The sequence below is a fragment of the Apteryx mantelli genome, chromosome 3, assembly GCF_036417845.1.
Source record: "Apteryx mantelli isolate bAptMan1 chromosome 3, bAptMan1.hap1, whole genome shotgun sequence".
NCBI classification, from domain to species: Eukaryota; Metazoa; Chordata; class Aves; order Apterygiformes; family Apterygidae; genus Apteryx; species Apteryx mantelli.
Genome location: NC_089980.1, coordinates 35476285 through 35496590, shown reverse-complemented (window position 1 = coordinate 35496590; position 20306 = coordinate 35476285). Strand labels below are relative to the sequence as shown.

At 36.7% G+C, this 20306-nt stretch overlaps 1 protein-coding gene across 2 annotated transcripts in view; it reads left to right on the top strand.

Annotated features, from left to right (window-relative positions):
* The first annotated feature begins 1192 nt into the window (after positions 1-1192).
* The window catches only part of SYT14 (synaptotagmin 14), an 82481-nt gene continuing 63367 nt past the window's right edge, over positions 1193-20306 (top strand). For both annotated transcript variants that reach the window (XM_067293114.1, XM_067293113.1), the window contains exons 1-2: positions 1193-1281; positions 11328-11375. In XM_067293114.1, the coding sequence (XP_067149215.1) occupies positions 1269-1281; positions 11328-11375 (61 nt within the window). In that variant the 5' untranslated portion in view covers positions 1193-1268. The remainder of the gene's footprint in view (positions 1282-11327; positions 11376-20306) is intronic.

Genomic DNA, 20306 nt, shown 5'->3' with positions numbered 1-20306 from the left:
CCACGTAACAGAATGTTATTTCAGTTTTATACCCGTAAAAGCTATAGAAAATCGGACACTGCAGTTACAGAATGTTAAGGTTAGAAACTGAAGCTACCATGAATGAGAATATGCTGGAATTACGGTAACTTTATTCACTACCGAATCTTGATTCATTCTCAGATACCATCTGTCTTGTGTACCAAGTCAGTCAAGAGGTACCATGGGAGGAAAAAGTCCGTAATCATGTAGTGGCGCTGCATCGTGAGGCATTACGTGCATAATGGAGCAAGTTAAGACTGCATTGGTAATTTTCATTTTGACATTTCCTATTTTTCCAACTGCTTTACTTAGCCAAAGCAACATGTTTTCAGCACCCTTACTGATATGTGTAGGCTTTCTGTGTATTCATATATATTTGTGCATACAGAAGCTCTGCACACTTGACTGCAGTTGCTGTGCATGAAGTTATGCAGATGTTTATGGAATCAGTCTGATTGGTACAAAAAGCTAATAGTTTTGTCTTCTGTTTCCAACAGCTTTCAAAAAAACAAAGAATAAAAAAAAAAATTGGAAAGTGGTCAGATTTTCCATTTATCACTTTTTTCTCATAAAACTTGGAACATGTGCAAAACTTCCAGGATGATCAGCTGTTGATGGCGGGGGAACAACACTTCAAAATCCTGCCTATCCTGAATGTGAAAAAAGCCACCTTAGGAGGGAAAGAGAGTCAAGCTTTTCCTCCTAACTACCTTACTAATTTTTAAGGAAGGAGGGAATCTATGTTTATACCCCTTGTCCCACCGAAATTCATGGAAAATCCCCAACGAGCCCCGGCGGGTCCGCCCCCAATCTTTGTCCGGCCACCTTCGCGGGGCGACCCGCGCGGAGGCCTCGAGGGACAACGCGGTACCGGGTCGGGCCGGGAGCGGCGGGGCGCTACGCGCCCGCCCCGGCCGGAGGTGAGGGCGGGGCCGCCGGGCTCCAGCCCCTGCGAGCGGGCGAGCGGGCGGGCGGGCGCGCGAGGTGGCGAACCGCTTCGGTTTAACGGTCGCCGAAACCCTTCGGTTAAACAGCCGCCGTTCGATTCCGGGCGCGCGCGCGCGGGGCGGTGGCGTCGGGGGGAGGAGTCACGCGCCCCGGCACGCTCCGTCCTCCCGCCCCCCCGCCACCGCCACCGCCTCCGCCGCCGCCGCCCGTCCCCGCGCGGCGCTGCTGTCTCGCAGCCTCGGCGCCCGCCAGCGCCTCTCCTGCGTGCGCTCCACTTGGTACGGCCCACCCCGGGGATCATGGCGATTGATGGTAAGTAGGCCAATAACGGGCTCCTCTCGCCCCGAACGACTCCCCTCCCCCAGCCCCCTCCTCTCCCTCCCCCGAGCACGGGGAGGGGGGTGACGGCGAGGGGCTCCCCCCACCCCCGCCCCGGCTCGGGGTGGGGGCGCAGCCAGGCGGGCCGGGCTGAGGAGGGCGTGCGGGGGTCGCCTCCGCCTCGGCGGCCCGCCGGTGGCTGCAGCGGGACTTGCTGCCCCCCGCCCGGGCGCGGAGGGGTTGCTGTGCGAGCAGCGGGGAGGTGGTGGTGTCCCCCCCTCTCGGGTGTGTGTGCACGCCTGGGAGGCTCCGAGGAGGTAAATAATCCCTGGCACGGCGGCTGGCATCCTTCCCTTCCTCCCTCCTCCCCCTCGCCGCCTGCTCCGGGGATGCCAGGCGTGTGCCTTTAGGTGCTGCAGAGGAGACGGGGGTTCAGCAGCGGCGGAACCTTTCCTTGCTGTGCTGTGAACCGCCCTTACTCCGCCTGGCAGGCGCAGGTGGATGGCCCAGGAGCCCGGCGCCTCCCTCAGCGGGCTCTGGCCGCTGGGGCCGCAGCGAGGCGGCTGCCCCTGAGGCCGGGGCTGGGGTTGGGGCTGTGCAAACAGGCAGGCGAGCAGGCGGGTGCTTCTGCCTGCTGGATCCGCTGGGGAGGCCGGCGCGGCACCGCCTGCCTTGAGATGAGTTTCTAGGGACTGTTGTTGTTTTCCAGACCTTCTGCGTGAGAGGATGCCTCAAAGCAATCCGGAGTGCGTCTGTAAATGTTAGGTCCTGAAACATGCATAGCATAATCCTTCCTCCCTGGGGAGACTTTGTCCACTGTTTTAAAACTAATCATCCCTTCTGGCCCTGAAGTCTATGAAAACTAATTCCTTAGTCGAGGGATGTTCCCTGCTCTCTCCTGGTTCTCCTGGTTGCCCTGCTACTGAGAGCTAGCAGACTGTATATAAGCTTGTGTCCTCAGTTCTTTCTGCTCATCTTTTTAAAAAAAAGGAAAAAAAAAAAAAAAAAAAAGGAACGAGGTATAGTAGACACTTGTTGGGCCTCTTTGGAGAGGATCATCTTAAAAGTCAGGGCTTCTAAGCTTTGTTTGAAACCATCCTTCTAGATTCAGAGAGTAATTTTACACCTTGTTTAAAAATTCCTAAAAAAATAAAAATAAAAAAACCCCCAAACTTAAATTTCCAGCAAAAGAAGGTTTAAAGGTTTCCTCAAACTGAATATTTCTTTCTGAAAACATCTGTTTTTATAACCAAAAGAATCCAGGAAAACAGTGAAGAGACAGACTGTTCTTGTTTATTTTGCATGTGGGATGTTTCTGTGCTGTCAGTTTCCGTGGATTAGTAAGTCAGGCCTCCATAAGAAGTTGCACTGCACAAGCAAAGCTGCATGTAGACCCTGTCTTGGAAGCTATGCACACCAGGAGTCTAAGTTGGACAGCTTTAAATTGGCTAGGTTCTTTTCTGCTGAAAAGCCATCTTAATATTATAAAGAAGGGAGCAAAACATTCTGCTGGGTCTGCACTTTTTATGTAACTCAAGCTCAGAAAGACAGTTGTCATTCTTTGAAATCTGTCAGTATTCTCAGTTTAGGATGCATTTTCACAGAAACCTGTGAATTTGTTATAGATCTGAAAATATTTATAAAGATTTAAATTTTTGTTTTTAATATTTGTAGAGGATTTAGGGTATTACTTCTTAAAGATTAAAACATGTACTCCTGAATGAATTAAGTAATCTAACCTTTCAAAAGAATGTGACACTGCTCGTTAGGGCCAGGGCAGACTTTCAAAATAGCCAAGTTCTCCTGTAGGCACATAATGAAATTGCCAGAATGGGAGTTCAGCTCTCCTGAGGATTTGGTCCATAGATTAGTTAAAGGTGAGGTGGGATATGAAAATCCAGTCATGAAACTGATCTGCTAGATTTTGATTTAGTTCTCTTCCTTAAGACAGAAAATGAAATGAATGTTTCTGCTGTAGCAGGAATGTAGCATCATCATCTTTTTTTTTTTTTCTTCTTCCTTCAACTGAGTATCTGATTACTATAGATATGTTAATAGGTATTATAATCTTTATACTTCATCTTAGTCTTCTCCTGTTCATGTAATAGTATCTTCCTTGACTGTACTGTTTAGCAGTAGTGCTTCCTGGCCAGCAATGTTTTAAGATGCGAATATGATTTGGGTGACTACTGACTGCCTGAAGTCAGGATCAAACTGCAGGACTTCTAGTCTAAAGTGTCATAATACAGAATTTACACTGTGTCCAAGTAAATGTTTGTATGTTTTAATAAAGTATTCAGAGAAAATACTTTGCTCCGTTTTAAAGACTGTGCAATAATACAAGTTTTTGGATATTTTTTGTTTGGATTTTTTTGGTAAAGCCATAGGAAATAAGCAAGATTGAAAACTTCTAACTGAAGAATAAAGTAGTTCAAAACTCCTTGTAGTGGAATATATATATATTATATTTGAAGATTGCACAAAATTAAAACAGCTCACATTAAAATAGGATATGCTAGCTGCAAAGAATTAAGTACTTCTGGCTGTTTGTTAAAAATGTCAGCATACCTGTTTACATCAGTTTTAACTTTGACTTTTTTTTTTTTTTTAAGTGAAGTCTTTTGTAACGAGAGTTATAAAGAACCAAGACAATGAAGTTAGTTTTGGTCAATGACAATACTTAGTTACTTTTGCATTATGATTACTGACAGACCTTTAAAAAAAAAAAGTATTCTTCATTTGACCAAGTTCAAAGCCACAATTTAGTGATTGCAGGAGTAGTTTGTCCGTCCGCCCCCCCCCCCCCGAAAGTTAGTATGGTGTTAAAACTTCATTTATTTATTTATTTATTTAAAGATATCTGGTATATAGTTTGCATAGTTCAGGCAATCTCAAATTTGATAGGAAACAGTGAGGGCAACCCAAATGAAAAAGGATTGAAGAATTATATTTAAAACTCTTATATCTGGTATATCTCTCTTTTCCTAAACAAACTTAGTGTTTGTATTAAGTAAAGGTATATTTTAAGATACAAAATGTTTTTTAATATTTCCACCTTTTACAGAAGCAGGTTAAATTCATCTAATATGGGGAGTGTTAGAATGGGAAGGAAGACACTCTGCTCCATGGTAGAATGTAAAGCAAAACTGAAAACAGCAGTGAGGTTGGAATAGTAGGCAGTTTCTGTTAGAAAACTGAATCTTCTCACCTACAGCTGCCTAAGATTGGAGTCTTGAGGCAATTTGCTGGGATTGGGAAGAGAGACAGTCATGGAGTTGTTTCTGAGAATCCTTCAAAATCACTCTGTTGCCCTGTTGCCATGGCAGGATGAATTTGATTTCTTTATGCTGCTTTTCCCTTTTTGAGCAATAGCAAAACTTGGGCACCTGCCTTAAGAACTTTGTTGAATTGAAGTCCAGGTGAGGAGCTAGTTATGGAAATCATGTTGCATGGAGGAGGGAAAAGAAATATAAAGGTCCCACTATGCTTTATAATGTATGAGGATATCCAGTTCTGTCTTCTTAAATCTACTTTTGCCAGGTTTTTGGGTGGCACTTGAACACAATGTGGTATAGACTATACAAAACTGTACATCCCTAAAGGAGGGGAATGCGTTTAGCAACTAACCTTTTCAGACTAAGTTAATTCTTCTTGAATTTAAACTCTTTCAGGTTTCCATTGTGAGGAATTCAGTGTTAAAAATTGTGAAGTAGCATTAAAGAGAATAATAAGTAGTACAAGTTTTGTGACTTGAAAACCAACCAAGTTTTTTATTTGGTAGAGCAGTAGATACTAAATCTAGTAGGTGAAAAGAAAGAATTGCAGTGTAATGCTGTCTTTTAATAAGTTATTCCTTGAGTAATGGGACTAAAGAACGTGATTTCCCACCTTTTCCACCTGTGATCCCATTACTGTAGTTCTTTACCTTCTTCCATTTTTTTATGGTTCCTGCTGCAGTATGCTGAGGTCTTCCTCATGCATCTAGGCCTTTGAATACCTTTCATTTCATTCCTGTGTCTCCTGAGTCTCTCTGAAGTGTCCTCAGCTGTCTGATGTTTCTGACAAGATTGTCATCCTGTCCTCTTCTGCCAGCTGTTTGGTTGGGAGCAGATGCTGAAGCTGTTTGTACTATGCATGGATTTATGGGCTGGTTGCTTGCCCTTGTATCTGGTGAGAGCAGTGATCAGTGGCTCTGTTGTATTTGGCTGCTGGCTTTCATGAAACTTGGAAATCTTGAAAGTATTAAGTTCCTACATCTTCCTGCCACTTCTGGTTTGAACTAGCCAATGAATTCAAAAGCAATGGAAGGATGGGGCAGGAAACAGACTATTTAATTATATGACCCTCATTCCTTGTGAAACAAAGACAAAAATTACTAAATGAAGCTACTTTTTATTATTATTTATAGATATAAAAGGAAAAGGAATTAAAACACTGCTTCATATAGGTTACATAAAAGCTACGTCTAGTAGCACACTTCATACTCTAGAAAAAGAAATGAAAGTAAGAGCGATAACCTGGGTACTGTGCTTAGCTAGGAGTATCATATGTGGCGTATAGGTTGAAGCTGGCCCATGGAACAGTTTTATCTTGCCTTCCAAGTTACCAGGGATATTCAGGTGTCGCTGCAGTGTGCACTAGAAGGATGTAAGATGATACAGAGATCCTCAAGTTAGCCCTGACCTTAATTGGCTGTAGTGCTTTTGAATCCCAGCTGGTGCAGCCGGGGCAGGTATTGGGAGCAACAGTAGTATTACATAAAGCCTAAGTGTAAGAACTAGTGTTCTGTACCAATGCCCACTTTAAAAAAATTTAAGTGTGAGGGGGATCAAATGTCGGGATATCAGATTTGAGCAGCCACACAGACTGTTTAATACTCAGTGTCTTATCCTCATTCATTGTCTGTAGTGGGGACTGTTTCGGGAGTATTACCTGATGTTAATCTTCTATTGTTGTCATTGTAAGTATGATTCCCTGCATTATTTACCGATAACAGTTAAACCTGTGCCATATACAAATCCAACAAGAAAGTTTGTAGTTTTGTATCATCACTGTAATGTCCTGGGCCTATTGAAATGAAAAGCCATTAGATCTCTATCTCATTTTAGGTAATATAGTGGGGTATGTTTTTAAAAAAATCTGACCTCTAATGCTCTACAGGCTTCTTTTGACAAGGTCCCAGTGGTCTCAGATGAAACTATCATACTTCTTATATAAACAGTTGATCTGTTCAAAGTGGAATTCTTCCTAAACTCAGTTTAAGGTTTGAATGCTTATCACTTTAGCAAATTGAACTCTTGGCATTCAAGATAGGCATATAGGAAAACAAATACACAGTAGCTACCAGATAAAAATGTTGGCTTGTATTACTTGCCCATCAAAATACAGGCAATTATAACAAAGAGGGAAAGAGTCTTGTGGTCTTTAAGGAAACTTTCAACTGCTTTAGCTGTGAGGTCGTATTTTCTTTTCACCTTAATCCCAGAGTGGCTCACTATGTTTTCTCCAGCTTTTGCAATAAATGATGCAAGTGACCCACAGATGATAGTCGTCCTGAATATTGTCTGTTCTTTAGTCCAAATAAGGTAGAGGTCCTATATTGTAGATCAAAATAGATGTGCATGTGGGAACTGAAGTAAGGATTTAATGAAGTCAGCATTTAATCCTTGCACTTTCTAATTTTTAAGTATTTGACTCTTGGAAGTGGGAGAAATTTTCTGCTTTCTACATAAATCTGTCTCCAGAGTGGGACAGAGAAAGTTTGCCATGGTTTTCAAAGCTACTTTTAGACAGCAAATGAATATTGAGACTGTGGACTAATAGGTCAGATTCTGCAGAGGAACACATCCTTCAATGTGAAAAGTGGTAGGTTCAGTATGATTGACACACATCTTACAGGCATTTTTGTTTTGTAATCTAAAATAAGCATTTTTCCTAATAACTGGGCTATTTTGAAATAAAAATTCTTGGTAGTAAACTTTGATACAAAGAAAAATTATTATTTTATCTGAAATATGAGAAATCCAGGTAAGATTATTTCTATGAATGTATTTTCTCATATTTTCTTTATTTGGTTTAATTAAAATTATTAGATACATACTTTAAAAATAAATGATATGCAAGTTCATAGATCATTTACCATGAAAAATGAAATGCTTCTCAGCTCACTTCCTTTTCTGAAGCTTTGCTCTGGACTTACGATTGGATGGTATTTACTAGCTAAACACTGTATGAATTAGTTGAACATCACACTAATTGTTAGGTTATTTTTTTTATCCCTTGGTTAATGTCATCTTTTGTTGTTGACGCCTTCCATTTAATTTCCAAAGCATTTTCTATCAGTATACATTGCTTGGTTATGTATATTTTAACCTGTTTTCATTTGCAGTGAACTAACAATTCTTCTTGTAGCTGCTGGTTCTCTTTCTACTTTTTTTTTTTTTTTTTTTTTTTTTAAGGCTGCACAGGTTTTATGTCAGGTCAGATCTGAATACTTTTTACTGTATGTTTCTGCTGCTAGTTATATTTTCTGTATCTCTTCATTTCCACTGCTAATACCATTAAGTATTTATTTGAGACCAAGGTAAAATCATTTCTAAACATTTCTTTTAAGTGTAAATTTTATTTTTGAGTTGGCAGAAGACTGGAGAAGGATGAATCTTGTGATTCTGGGTAGAAAGGAAGCTGAGATAATACTATTTTCATGATGTGGGGAGAAGGTCCCTGAGAAGATCTCTATTTAGTGACGTAGTCTCATAGTCCTTCTTTCCTTTTCCCTTTTCCCTTTTCCCTTCCCCCCCTTCCCCCCTTTCTTCTGTTAAAAATCAGCTAGTCTTTTACCTTTTTTGATATGCAACTTTTCATCTTTTTGATGCAATGAATTGTGATAGTCATCTTTGCAAATAGAGACTTGGTACAGAAGTCTCTATTTTAAATTGAGAAAATGAAATTTTATCAGGTGTTTCAGCTGCTTCTTTCTCTAGGTAAAACCTGTGGCCATTGTATTTGCACTGTATATTTGAATGATTTAGATTTTAGGTACACTAGGTGGTCCTGCTCTCTTGAGAAAATTCAGATATAGTGTTGAAAGTGTCATTCTGTGATGACTAAAAGACTAAAAGACTTTGTCTTTTAAAGTTTCTAATTTTATTTTCATTATGCATAAATCCATGTTCCCAGTTTTCAAATTGCATTCTTCAGCAATTTGGAAAAAGTATTACATAGTTTTATATGCAAAATGATTTAAAACTTTAAAGCATTAAATAAGAGATGATGTTTATAGTCAGGATAAATAGAATCAATAACATTTTTTATCTAAGTCAGACTTAAATTTTAATTAAGTATGAAAGCATGGTGACCTACCACTATATTAAAGTCAATTACATTAAATTAAAGTAACATTTTTACCCTGTAAAATTTAAGAGGATCATACCACTGAACCTGTGGGAGTTGTTGGCTAGCCATATCGCAGCCAGACTTGTCAACTGCTGATTTAACATTTTAGCAGTCTGAAGTTCTGCTGTCTTGCAAAAATGTTTTCACATTTTCAGTTTAGTTCTTTCAATGGGTTATTCAATGGGTTATTCAAAGCTGAAACTTCTCAGGAGTTGAAAAGATAGGAAAGCTTGTCTTCTCTTGCTAATCTGTGAGTAAAAACAAGGTGTCAAAGATGTGTTAGTTCTACAGTTTTGAGGAGCACTGGGGAAAAGAAAAATCAGTCCAAGTCACTTGAGGATAAAATTTCATTTGTTTAATAAATTGGTTAATTTAAAATATAAAAGATGTTTTCTTCAACTTTGTTTTCTAAAACGTGTGGCTCACTTAATGTATTTTTATTTAATAGTTGATTGGTTTACAATTTCCGTCTAAAAGCAGTTTGAAAAAAAGAGTAAATGACTGTTAAATAAGAAATATCGTTTAGGATTTTCTGACCTAATAAAAAGCAAAAAATAAAATCCTGAATGAATTCATGTTAAACTGTATAAATTTATATATTATATAGCCTGTGGTAGTAAAAAGTAGTACCAGTCTTAATGTATAGGCTTTATTTAGTTGGAAGATCATAATGTCTTAGCATATAAATGATTGAGAAGAAAACTTAATTTAGAAAACAAAAGCTACCAGTGCAAAAACTAAAACTGAAATTGGTATTTTAAGCTGAGATTTCTTGCTTGTTGATTTCAGTGATGATTGCAATATACAGTTAAGATCAATTGCTGCTCGCTGTCCTTTTCACAATGATTTCTAGGGGACTTTTTATTTTTAACCTAACTTATCTAGCACCTGCGCAATGACAAATTCTTTTATTTTCTTTTAGTAATTTTTCTTCTGTCTTTACTTCTGAATTTGTTTATTGGGTGGAGAAGGGAGGGAGAAAATTCAGGGAGAATTATTGCAGTTGCATGTTAAATTTCTCCTTTGTACTCTCAAGATGATCATAATGACTTTGAAAAAGATAGTAATCTTCCCCCAAAGTTTAATTTTTCTATGCCTTTTTGCCATAAAAACAGAATCTTCTTACTTATTTTTTACTGGTTTTGCCTTCCAGAATGTGCTCTGAATGAAAATGTTATTGATCAGTTTCTAGAGGATTCTGGGGTCATCAAGCTCATTGATATTTGGCTTACTATTCAAAAGTATCTTTGAGGCTTGTGTTTCAGATTTCTGAATATTAAAAAAGTACATTCTTCATTTAAGATGAGGATGGATTCCTTCTAAGTTGATACATCACAGGTAGTTAATTTTTAGTGTAGAAAAAATTTTATTCCGTTTATTTGATCCCTTTTATCCTTTTTTCTCTAATATATGCATTTCCTACATTTATTTCCTTAGAAAGTAAATTTAATTACAGATACATGTATTTTCTTGAACTTTTTATAACAGCAACTGTAAATGTATCAGTTGTGATTTTAAAATATTAATTGATATTATAGAATAATTATGATCCTTTGCTATGGACTGAGGGAGAATAATAAACACTAGTGTATTTCCATATTTCTTGAACTGGAAAGAATTTTGTTATTTAAAGTTTGTTTTAGCATGTTGTGAAGTGTTTGGAGTCCTGTATGATTAATATATATGAAGTAGATGTTTTATAGGCTCTTTGAACTAACTGTTTCATATTTATTTGAGGTTGCAGAGAACATTATTTGATAACCTAGATAGTTCTGTATTCATATGTTGCTAAAAAGCAGTCTTTTGCTGTCAGTGGAAGAAGGCTTAGAGGCCATTAGGGTATTTTGAAGATATAGGCCATACCTTGGTAGCCTGTTCTTCGTTCTACAAGGCTCAGCAATAGCACATACATTCCCCAGTATCGGACCTTTCTTTTTCAACGTAATTGACTGAACGTGTTCTTCTTCCTTTTTAGGCTCCTTTATTGTCCTTATTGGGCATATTATGTGTTCATGTTTTCTTCACTAACTGTAATTATAACATACTAAATTTTTTTTTTGTTTAAGTTTTAAACTAAAGCTTAGCATTTCTAGCAATAATTCTGTTATTCCCATGTAAATGTCTCAAATCCTTTTTAAAAAAAATACTTTCAAAGAAGAAATCTCAGGTAAATTCTGTTTTTCCTTATAAGCTTTTTTTTTTTTTTTGCTTTTTTTCCCCCCCTCTCCCATGCAAGATATACATAATACTATTTTGAAATTTTAGTGTGTTATAAGTCTTTCGGTGTTTTGAGAACTCTTCTATGGATGATAGTGCTCTCAGAACAGGAAATCATGTTTTATGCTTGGGAAATAGTTTTAGTGTGATTTCAGTTATTTAGTTGCATGTATAGTTTTATCTGTATAAGTTTATATAAAGTACTTAAAGCTGCACCATTGTTAGTAATGTTAAGCCAAAGTACATTTATTCATTTAGCAGATTTTCAATTTGTATGTGATACCTGTTGGAGGAAAAAACCTTCTTTTTGCATTTTTAATATAAAAACTTGGTTTTACAGCTTTTTCTTTTACACTGTTTATAAGACTTAATAAGAAACCAAATACATTTTATCCATTAATATTTTCTAATAATTTATTTCCATATAGGTGGAGAACGAACTTGTGGTGTACATGAGCTAATCTGCATTAGAAAAGGTAAGCAATGGTTCGTGAAAAGTAACGTTTTAGCTTGTGAAGAGTACAAGTGAGAAATCTGCTGCCCAGTGTTAATATCTTACATTTTCTAGATCGTTATGTCAGACCTTTGTTACAGAATCGTTGATGGTGACAACGTCAATGAAAAGATGAAAAAATCATGCAATAAACGGAAAATTTGAAATTCCAAAATAAAATTGAATTTTTCACAAGAAAAAAGAAAAATAAGTGTTCCTCCCAGTGCTCACTGAATTACATGGAAATTCTGAATGTTGTCCAGCTGTGGTTGAATTTTTGTAGGATGATTTGATTTTAGTAGTGATTGAGAGTTGTGGTGATACTTTAAATAAATGATGTAATAGACTGGCAATCTCGGGCTATTTTGTCAATTCAGATCCTAATGGCACAAACTGCTTTGAAAACAACTGTATCAGTAATAAAACCAGTCATTGGTAAGAGCATAAAACAGAATCATACTCGAGAGGGCTTTTATAGTTTTAAATTTGAGTTACAATGACTGAAGTTGCAGTTTGATGGTACAACTCAATTGATCTACTAGTCAGTGGCTAGATACAGTACTGTTTTCTAACCTCTCCTCTTGCAAGCAATATGCTCCTTTCTGCTTCCCTTGCAGTGGCATTGCTGTTGAACTTCTGTGCATCTGATCTGAAAACTAATTTTCAAAAGAAGAATTATTTCCTCAGAGTCAATAATTTCCTTGAATTGACTCACCATTAGGTCAGAAGTCATAAGGCTTTTAAAAGGAAAGGAATGAGAAAGTGGCAGGAGAGGAGGGCTGCAGGATTCTCTCTTTTGGAGCAGCTAACTGCTAGATTACCTAAACAGCATTGTCAAACTGCATCATATTTGTTAGGAAGAAATTTTGTTTGGCCTTTGAATAGAACTTAGTTTCAAACTGTTCACATACTAAAACTTGTAAGTGAATTCAGTGTAAAAATAGTTTTTTGGAAATATTTACTTATTATCTGCTGGCCTCAGAAATAACTCTACCAGGCAAGGTGAAAAATGGCTTTATTGTCACAAGTTTTCTTTTACACATTTACACATTTCACTGAAAGAATTGTATGTGGTTTGGCAGTATTGTAATTAAAATCAATTTTCTTTCTTTTTTTAAAGCTCTGATCCATTCCATTCTTGCTTTTTATAAACTTTTTCTCATTTGGGGGGTTTGCTTCTTCCTTCCACCCCCCCCCCCTTTGTTGCTGTCTCTGTCATTCCACTGACCATCAGTGCACGCAGCGTTCTGTATTCTTGCCTTAATAGCCTCTGTTTTTCTTTCTAAATTGTGAAACTCATTGCAGCAGGATGTTCAGGAAGCCTTCTGATGAAGTTTCAAAATCTATTAATCATGCTAATCCCTGTTTATTTTGGGGCACTGTACTGATTTTAAGAAAAACAATCTTTCTGTGTTCTTAGAGACAATGCTTTTTATTTGATTTTATTGTTACTACTGGAAAACTAAATTGAAAAAATATGCATCTTTTTTAAGGTTCTGTGTTATGTCTGGACATTAGAATATAAGCTCCTTTTGTAACTTGTGTGATGTTATAAACAATTTTTAATAATGGTTGCATGGAACCTGTGTTTTAGTTCTGGTGATTATAAATTAGCGCGGGGGTAATCTTGGTGATTATAAATTAGCCCAGGGAAGTAACTTCCTACTACCATTTATATCTGTAGTATGTCGAGTTCTTTCTTGAAATGAGTTCTCATGTGTATTCCAACTTGGGGTGCCCAGTCACGTCACTGGCAAGTTTCTCCTTGGAGTGTGTGGAGAGGGTCTATTCCCGTGTGTCCCTTCTCCCTACTTGCCTGCCATAATTTTCGTTGTTGTCAATTGTCCTGTTGAGAAGAGTGCTCTGTAACTACAAGTCTTTTCCAGCTGTTTAGCATTTTGATCCTTGCTTTTACTATATTGATTACTTTACGTAAGACTTCCCATCACCTGATACACATTCACAATGTTTTTATTGTCTAACCAGTGGTCAAGCTCCTAAGAAATATCTCATTTGCTAGTTGTCTGGGCCTGTTCGTTTGCCAGGATCTGAATGCATGCTCAAGATCTATATTTACCTTGTCAGTATATGAAGGCCTTTCTGATCTGAGAATTAATGGCTGCCAGGAATCTGGAGCTCATCAGATCAGACCTTCCAGCTCTGTCCTTGATGCCACCAGATGCTCATTTTAAGCTTATGCAGGAATGAGTTGAAAAGATTTGTGGCACAGAGGTCTTCCCCTTCATGGTCTCTTGGCTGTGCCATAAAAGCCAAGGCTTCTTTGGCCCGTGAGATCACTGTGGAAGTCTGATAGACAAGTGAAGCATTCACTAAGCTGGTATCGGTTAGTGTGCATTCGTTTAACCTCAGTCAGTCTTAGTAACTCTCGCAAAATTTAATTTCCTCACTCAGCCTATACATTAGCCTGTCCCTGACTGAGTTTGAGAGGCATTAGCTCCCACTGCTCAGAACTAACCAAAAGATACTTCACACCACTATATAGTCCATCAACCCTCTTTTCTGATCTATGTCATCCTAGAGATCTTCAAGGAAATGGTCACCACTGAAAAAGGGAAAAGCAAGCAAGCAAGCATATGTCTTCTATGAATAACGCTAGGAAAACTTCCCAGTGTCAAGTGATAGAGTGTAATTAGCGTGTATACATGGATTATACAACTTGAAGAACATCTGTTCCTGGAGATTAGTTTTTCTTTCTGGTTAGCAAGCTAACCCGATCCCAAATTGTCATCTTCTTGCCTGTCCACTCATTTGTGTTGGGGGAAGTAGAAACCTTGGGGTCTCAGATGATGAAATGTGAAAAGGGATCAGAAAGGTCTGCAAGGCTGTGTGTGATCACACCATATAGCTCAAAGTTATTTAAGGAAATCTTTTGCAGTAGCATAATATATATGAAGAAAGGAGGAAGAGATGGCTACCCTATATTAATTAAATGATAACATTTTTCTTTCCTCTAGCTGTATATATGAAGGTATAATTGTAAAAACAAAGAATGAAGCTTATGGAGGAAATGTTCATTCTAAGAATATTCCTGAAGGTAGTTTCTTTTTTCTTTTTTTTTTTTTTTTTAAATGTTCATTATTTTCACTTTTTAGGTACTCAGGGCTGTGGTATTGGTATTGTAAACAGTGCAGAAGAGTTCATTTTTTTAAAAAACATCGATTTCATTGACATTAACAGTACTTCCACTGAAATGAATAACATTAATTTGGGTTGTAGATTTATTTTTAGCTCTCAGACTCAAAGATTTGTAAGACGAACGCATTTCGAATATCTGCGATTAGATAAAGACTAATATAAATATAATAATCAATACTGTAACAATACAGAGCTCAGACTTGCTAAGCAAAAGGTGTTGCAACTGTCTTGCATAGGATGCGCTCCCATGTCACATGGTGCTGTCATGGCTTCATAACTGCCCAAGCTACATTGTGATGGGTCCTCTTCTATTCTGCAAAACATGGTTTACATTTCTCTTGTGGTGTTTTATCTGTTCGGGTTCCTTTTAACACATTCCTGTGTGTTTGTGAATAACTTGTAGGAAGTTGATCAGGAGTAAGAAGATTGATAGGCCTTTCCGGAAGATCCTGAAAACTGATTCGTATGTACTCTTAACTAGAGGCTTTTCTAAAAGCATAAATATAGTGGGTATGTCCTGAAAAATTTGCATCTTTTGTTGCAATTATATAACAGCTAATGACTGCAGAATATGAAACAAGTCATTTTCCGGCTAAAGAAAAGAAAATGCATTAAAGATATCATTTATTGTAGAAGTTTGGTAATACAGCACTTATCTGTGACTTCTGTATGCAACGCAGCTAAGTGGCTGAACTGTGCGTGTATTGCATTGTGTTTTGGAACTTAAAAAAAAAAAGAACGAGAGATTTTTGCTTCTATTATAAGTGAACTTCTTTACTTCCATCATTCATTTAGTGCAAGCTTATATGTACTTTTTTTTTTTTAAGAATTCTTATTTGTTGTTCAACAAAACAAATTGAAGACTTGGCCAAGGAAAGAAGAACACTGCTTAGTTTAGTTAGCAGTGACATTCAGTCACTTAGGGTTCTTGGCATAGCAGCAGCAGAAGCTGACTTTTTTTTTTTTTTTTCTCAAAGTTTATATTTATGCTGTTTATCCTACTCAGTTAAAGGTCTATATTTTTGCAGCCTATGTTCCTAACACCCAAATGCACCCAAATGTTTTTGAGATATACGTGAAAATTATAGAAGATCTTGCTTTGATTATTTGCTATGGACATAAAAGAATTTAGGGAGCTTGAGGTCAGACTTCCAAAAAATGTGTATTTTTTGGCTATGTAGCACACTGTAGTGAGGCTAGTAGTCTGACTTGCAGTTGACTGTTGTTAGATGTGCTGATACTTTAAGGCTTTTTTTCATGTTCTGTTTGTACAGGTGAGACATACTTATGATGAGTGTTTACGATATTGAGCTGTAACTGGAAAAAAACCCTATAATATGTTTTCATATTCATTATACCACACAGAAGCAATGTTAAAGCAAAAAAAAATGTATAACCACATTATTTTTAGGTCTCTCTCACCTTTTGTTGTTTATATATTTTTGAAGTAATTAAAAGCAATCCTTTAAACTTGGCAACGTATTTCATATTTAAACCACAGAAATGTAGTTTGAATATCCTTCTAGGGTCTGAGTTGTAGAGATTTTTTTTTAACATTATTTTTATAAGCCCCTTTTTATTTTATAAAGTCTTCTTTTCTTTCTATTGTTGTGGCCACCTTGCAAACAAAGGAAGTTGTTCAGCACACTGCCTTTCACTAATAATGGAACAGAATTGCTCTTTAATATGCAAAATAAAGAAGTTGCAAAAAGGCAGTTTCCTTGGATGATAATGGAAAATGTCACTTTTAATAATAATTTTGAAAAGATAAGAAAGTGTGACTTTTTTGTCATAACCATATATTAAGTATAACTATGTCCTTTTTAATGTTCAGGTCAACTAACAGTATCCATTCGTATGTATCTTAGTGTTAAGCTGCCAGCTGCATTTAATTCAAATAGGAAGAAAATCATATTTATTCATGAATTTCATTTTACAACTAGGAACATATTTGTATTCAATCAACTGCATTTGATATTCAAGTTATATTTTAATTTTTTTGATAGTTATGCTAAAGGAGTGTCATTGAGCAAAGAAAAATTGTGTCTTTTTCTCATCCAGTTGACAGAACTTTATGGACCAATAGTTATTGTTCAAGAAAAAGATGACACCACAGATTGTAGCAAATTTCTTTAATTTAAGTAACATCACAAATACATGTTGTTACTATTCATTTTGGAGTTCATATATGGAGAGGACAGAGTTCACTGGGCTTTCTCTTATTACCAAGATATGAATAAAAACTCTCTAGTAAATGTAGCTTTAATTGTGTTTGGGTTTTTTTGTGATATACTCTGAAAACAATAATTAATCTGTTCATAACTGCACACTACTTAATTTTATATAGACAAGTATTTATATCTTTTCAGGCTAGAAATACATGAAGTTCTATATCTTTTATTCTGAGAGTACTAAATTTAAAACAGATCTGGTGGTATGTGTAAGTATGCCTACGTATTCAAAAATTGGAAGTAATAATGTTAGAATTAATAACATTAGAATAAGTACTGAATCTTACACTCTGTTGGAAAGCTAATCTGTATACCTTTTGGACTAGAGAAAGTTTTATATGAAATAGATACTTTTCTTTGAGATGATTGCCCATGCAGGAAGCAAAGTATGTTTCTGCTTGTTCTTCTGGGCTTTGGGGTCTTCTGCCAAGCAGCGCTTTCTGGGGTCACTTACTTCCAGCTGTCTCGGTTCAGTGTCTTCTGTAGAAAGTTTTATTGCAGGAACGTTGCTATATCAAAACTCTTATTTCTTGGCATTTCTTCACTTGGGTTGTTTATATAATCATTATTACCGCACAATACTTTGCTACATATGCTAGTTAGTATTTGTGCTGTTTAGCAGATCTGGATCCTGGATTGTCTCACACTTTGTTAATTGTAGTGGCCGATTGGATTGCCAAAAAAGTGGTTTTAAATATATATATAATTAAAAAAAAATTTTTTTTTTTATCATGCATTTTTTCCACGCTAGTCAAGGGCTACTTTGTCGTAACTATGAATTTTTCCACCGCAAGCCTCTAGACCTCTGCATGTCTTTAGCACTTTTGCACTGGGAGGTTTATTTGAGAGTTCCATTGAAAGTCTTCACGCTAATTGTTGCTGTTCCTTTACCCTCCACTTGGAGAACGTAGTCTTGTAATATGCTGTGTAATTGCGACAGATTATTGGGATTTGGAAGCAATCCAGATGATTCCATGATGTATTGCAATTCCAAGTAGCAATCCAACCTTTCTTTCCCTGTTTCTTTTCAGAGGTTTCTGTTGTGAGATGCTACTTTAAAAAAAGTTGAAATCCATATTAGAGAGAAAACACATTGATGAACTGGCAAATCAGTGGGTGACAGGAAGGTCATGAGCATTTAGGAATTAAAAGAATTCTGTTGAAAGTTCAAATCTCCATTCCAGACTATGGCTTCTATTATTTCTAAATTCTTTATTAGATTGGTGATGTTTTGGAGCCCAAGGACCTCTTCTTCCTATAATTAAATTAATCTCTGGAAGATGGTTTTGGCATGATGTTTTGAAAGGAAAGAAAAGAAATCCTGTAAATGACAACTTGCAGATGCAGCATGCTTAAGGAATATAAGCTGCTGCAAATAACTTTGCAGTTATGCATCTGATTAGTTGCCTTGCTGAACCAATAGCTTTTTAACACAAACTCTAATTTATGAAGTATATTGAACTCTTTGATATATACATTTAGTCAAGTAATTCAGTTATCCACATTAAATAAATGTAATATTTTTATTAAAACATATTCTGGACTTTCTTTCTGAGCAAAGACCTGGAATTTAGATTCTAGAACATAGTTTTTTCTTATTAGCCATTACAATTAGGTGTCAAGAAAATGAGGGGGGAAAAAAGTCCTGATTTATTTCTGTAGCAGTGCAGATTATCCTTTAGCCAGTGTGAAGTGAAATAAACCAAACAGGGGAAAAAGTTACCATTATTCCCAATGATTTTCCACTGGAATAAAAGTGACATTGAAATTACACCGGTGTAGCTGTACTGATGTAGTAATTCCAGTAATTTTTTTTTAATGTAAACAAGCACATTTATTTTTGCCATTTTTTTTAATGCATGATTTTTTGTAAATTATCCTTTAAATGCCATCACATATCACTTCATATGATAAAGCAAGTTTTCTGTTTTCCCCTGTGTTATTTTGAAAGTGATTAAAAATTTTAAAGGGTATTATTCTCCAAAATAGAAAGTTAAATAAGCACTTTCATCCTGATATGATTCTGTCAGTCTTTCAAAACTTCTGAAAGGTTCATGTTGCTAACGATTGTTACAATAATGGTCTTGTTTAGGAAGTGCTCTTTTCAGTACTGCATTGAAATTAAATTGTCATTTCACGTTTATGTTCATTTAGAATTGCATGTCACTCTGTCACTGGATAGAGATATTTACAGTGTTGAAGTAGAGGTAGCTTGTGTTGCATGTGCTTGTAATTTGAGCCCATGAGAGTGTATAAACTTGCTGGATAACAACATGCAAGATGCAGGAGAAAAAACACACGGAAAGGAACATCATCAAGACTAGCAGTGTATAATATGCATTTAACATAATAAGCTGACAGGGGTGGCCATTAGCAGCTGGCTGAATTAAGAAGACTGTGTTGCAGAAGAAAGGAGAAATACAAGTTTGAATTGAAAGGGTCAACATCTTTATACAGAAAAGTTTTGGTTTTAAATTGTTACCTGAATGTAACTAAACAAAAATATGTAAATAAAAGCATTATTTTACAGATGAGATTTGTGTGTTTTGTTTCACATTGAGCTAAAATATTTCTTCTGATGCTTGCTTTGGCAAAACAAAAAGAATTTGGCAAATTCGTAGAAGGTGACAAGTGAATTACACAATTCCCACTTTATAAAATAGAGGAAGAAGAATGAACAGTGGAATAGAAAGCATAGAAAATATGCTGGGATTTTTTGTCTTTTGACAAGTATAATAAAAAGGTTAGAGGGAATTCTCAGTTCATTGTCTCTCACTGATTTTAGTGGAAACATCAACTAATCAATATTGACAGTAAAGTTGCTGCTTTTTTTAAATGGCAGAGTAGATGACAGCTGACTATTATTAAAATAACTTATCTTGCCTGTAAACCTGCAGGTAGTCAAGAATCTCATTTTTAAAGTCTTCTAGCACAGCACTGTATAAAAGATTGCCCCCTTTAGTTACAGCATTTTATCTAGGTAAACTGAATTCTGTTTTAGTTACTGTGATTGCTACAGCTGCTGCACCAAACAAGAAAACAGTAATTCTTCTGAATTATTGTGAAGCTTTGTGTGTTGAGTTCACCTTTTCAAACAAAAGTTGTTTAGAAAGAGGACAAAATCTTAGGTAACTTTCAGGTTTAGTTCCTTATCATTAGAAAGGACACCATAGTATGTAATTAGTTGTGAAAGAAATTAACATTCAGACTGACACATATGAAAATGCAGTTCTTATCCTGTTGATTAATTGGCCTCACCAAAGTATTTCACTTCAGAGCTGATTCTGAGGCAGGTGGGTTTGTGTTTGTTTGGTTTCTTTCCTTTGTGACATGAATCTTTTTTGAGAAAGAAATGTGTGCTTTTGGGTGATAAATAATTTAAGCATGGAGAAAAGGCAATCCAGGTATGAATCTTATTTTGTAGTTCAGTAATCTGCTCAGGTTTCTTAAGACATGTTATTTTTTTTGCAGATCTGAAAGTTGGTATGAAATGATGACAAGCAGCAGTGAGTAGTGTTGGAATTAAA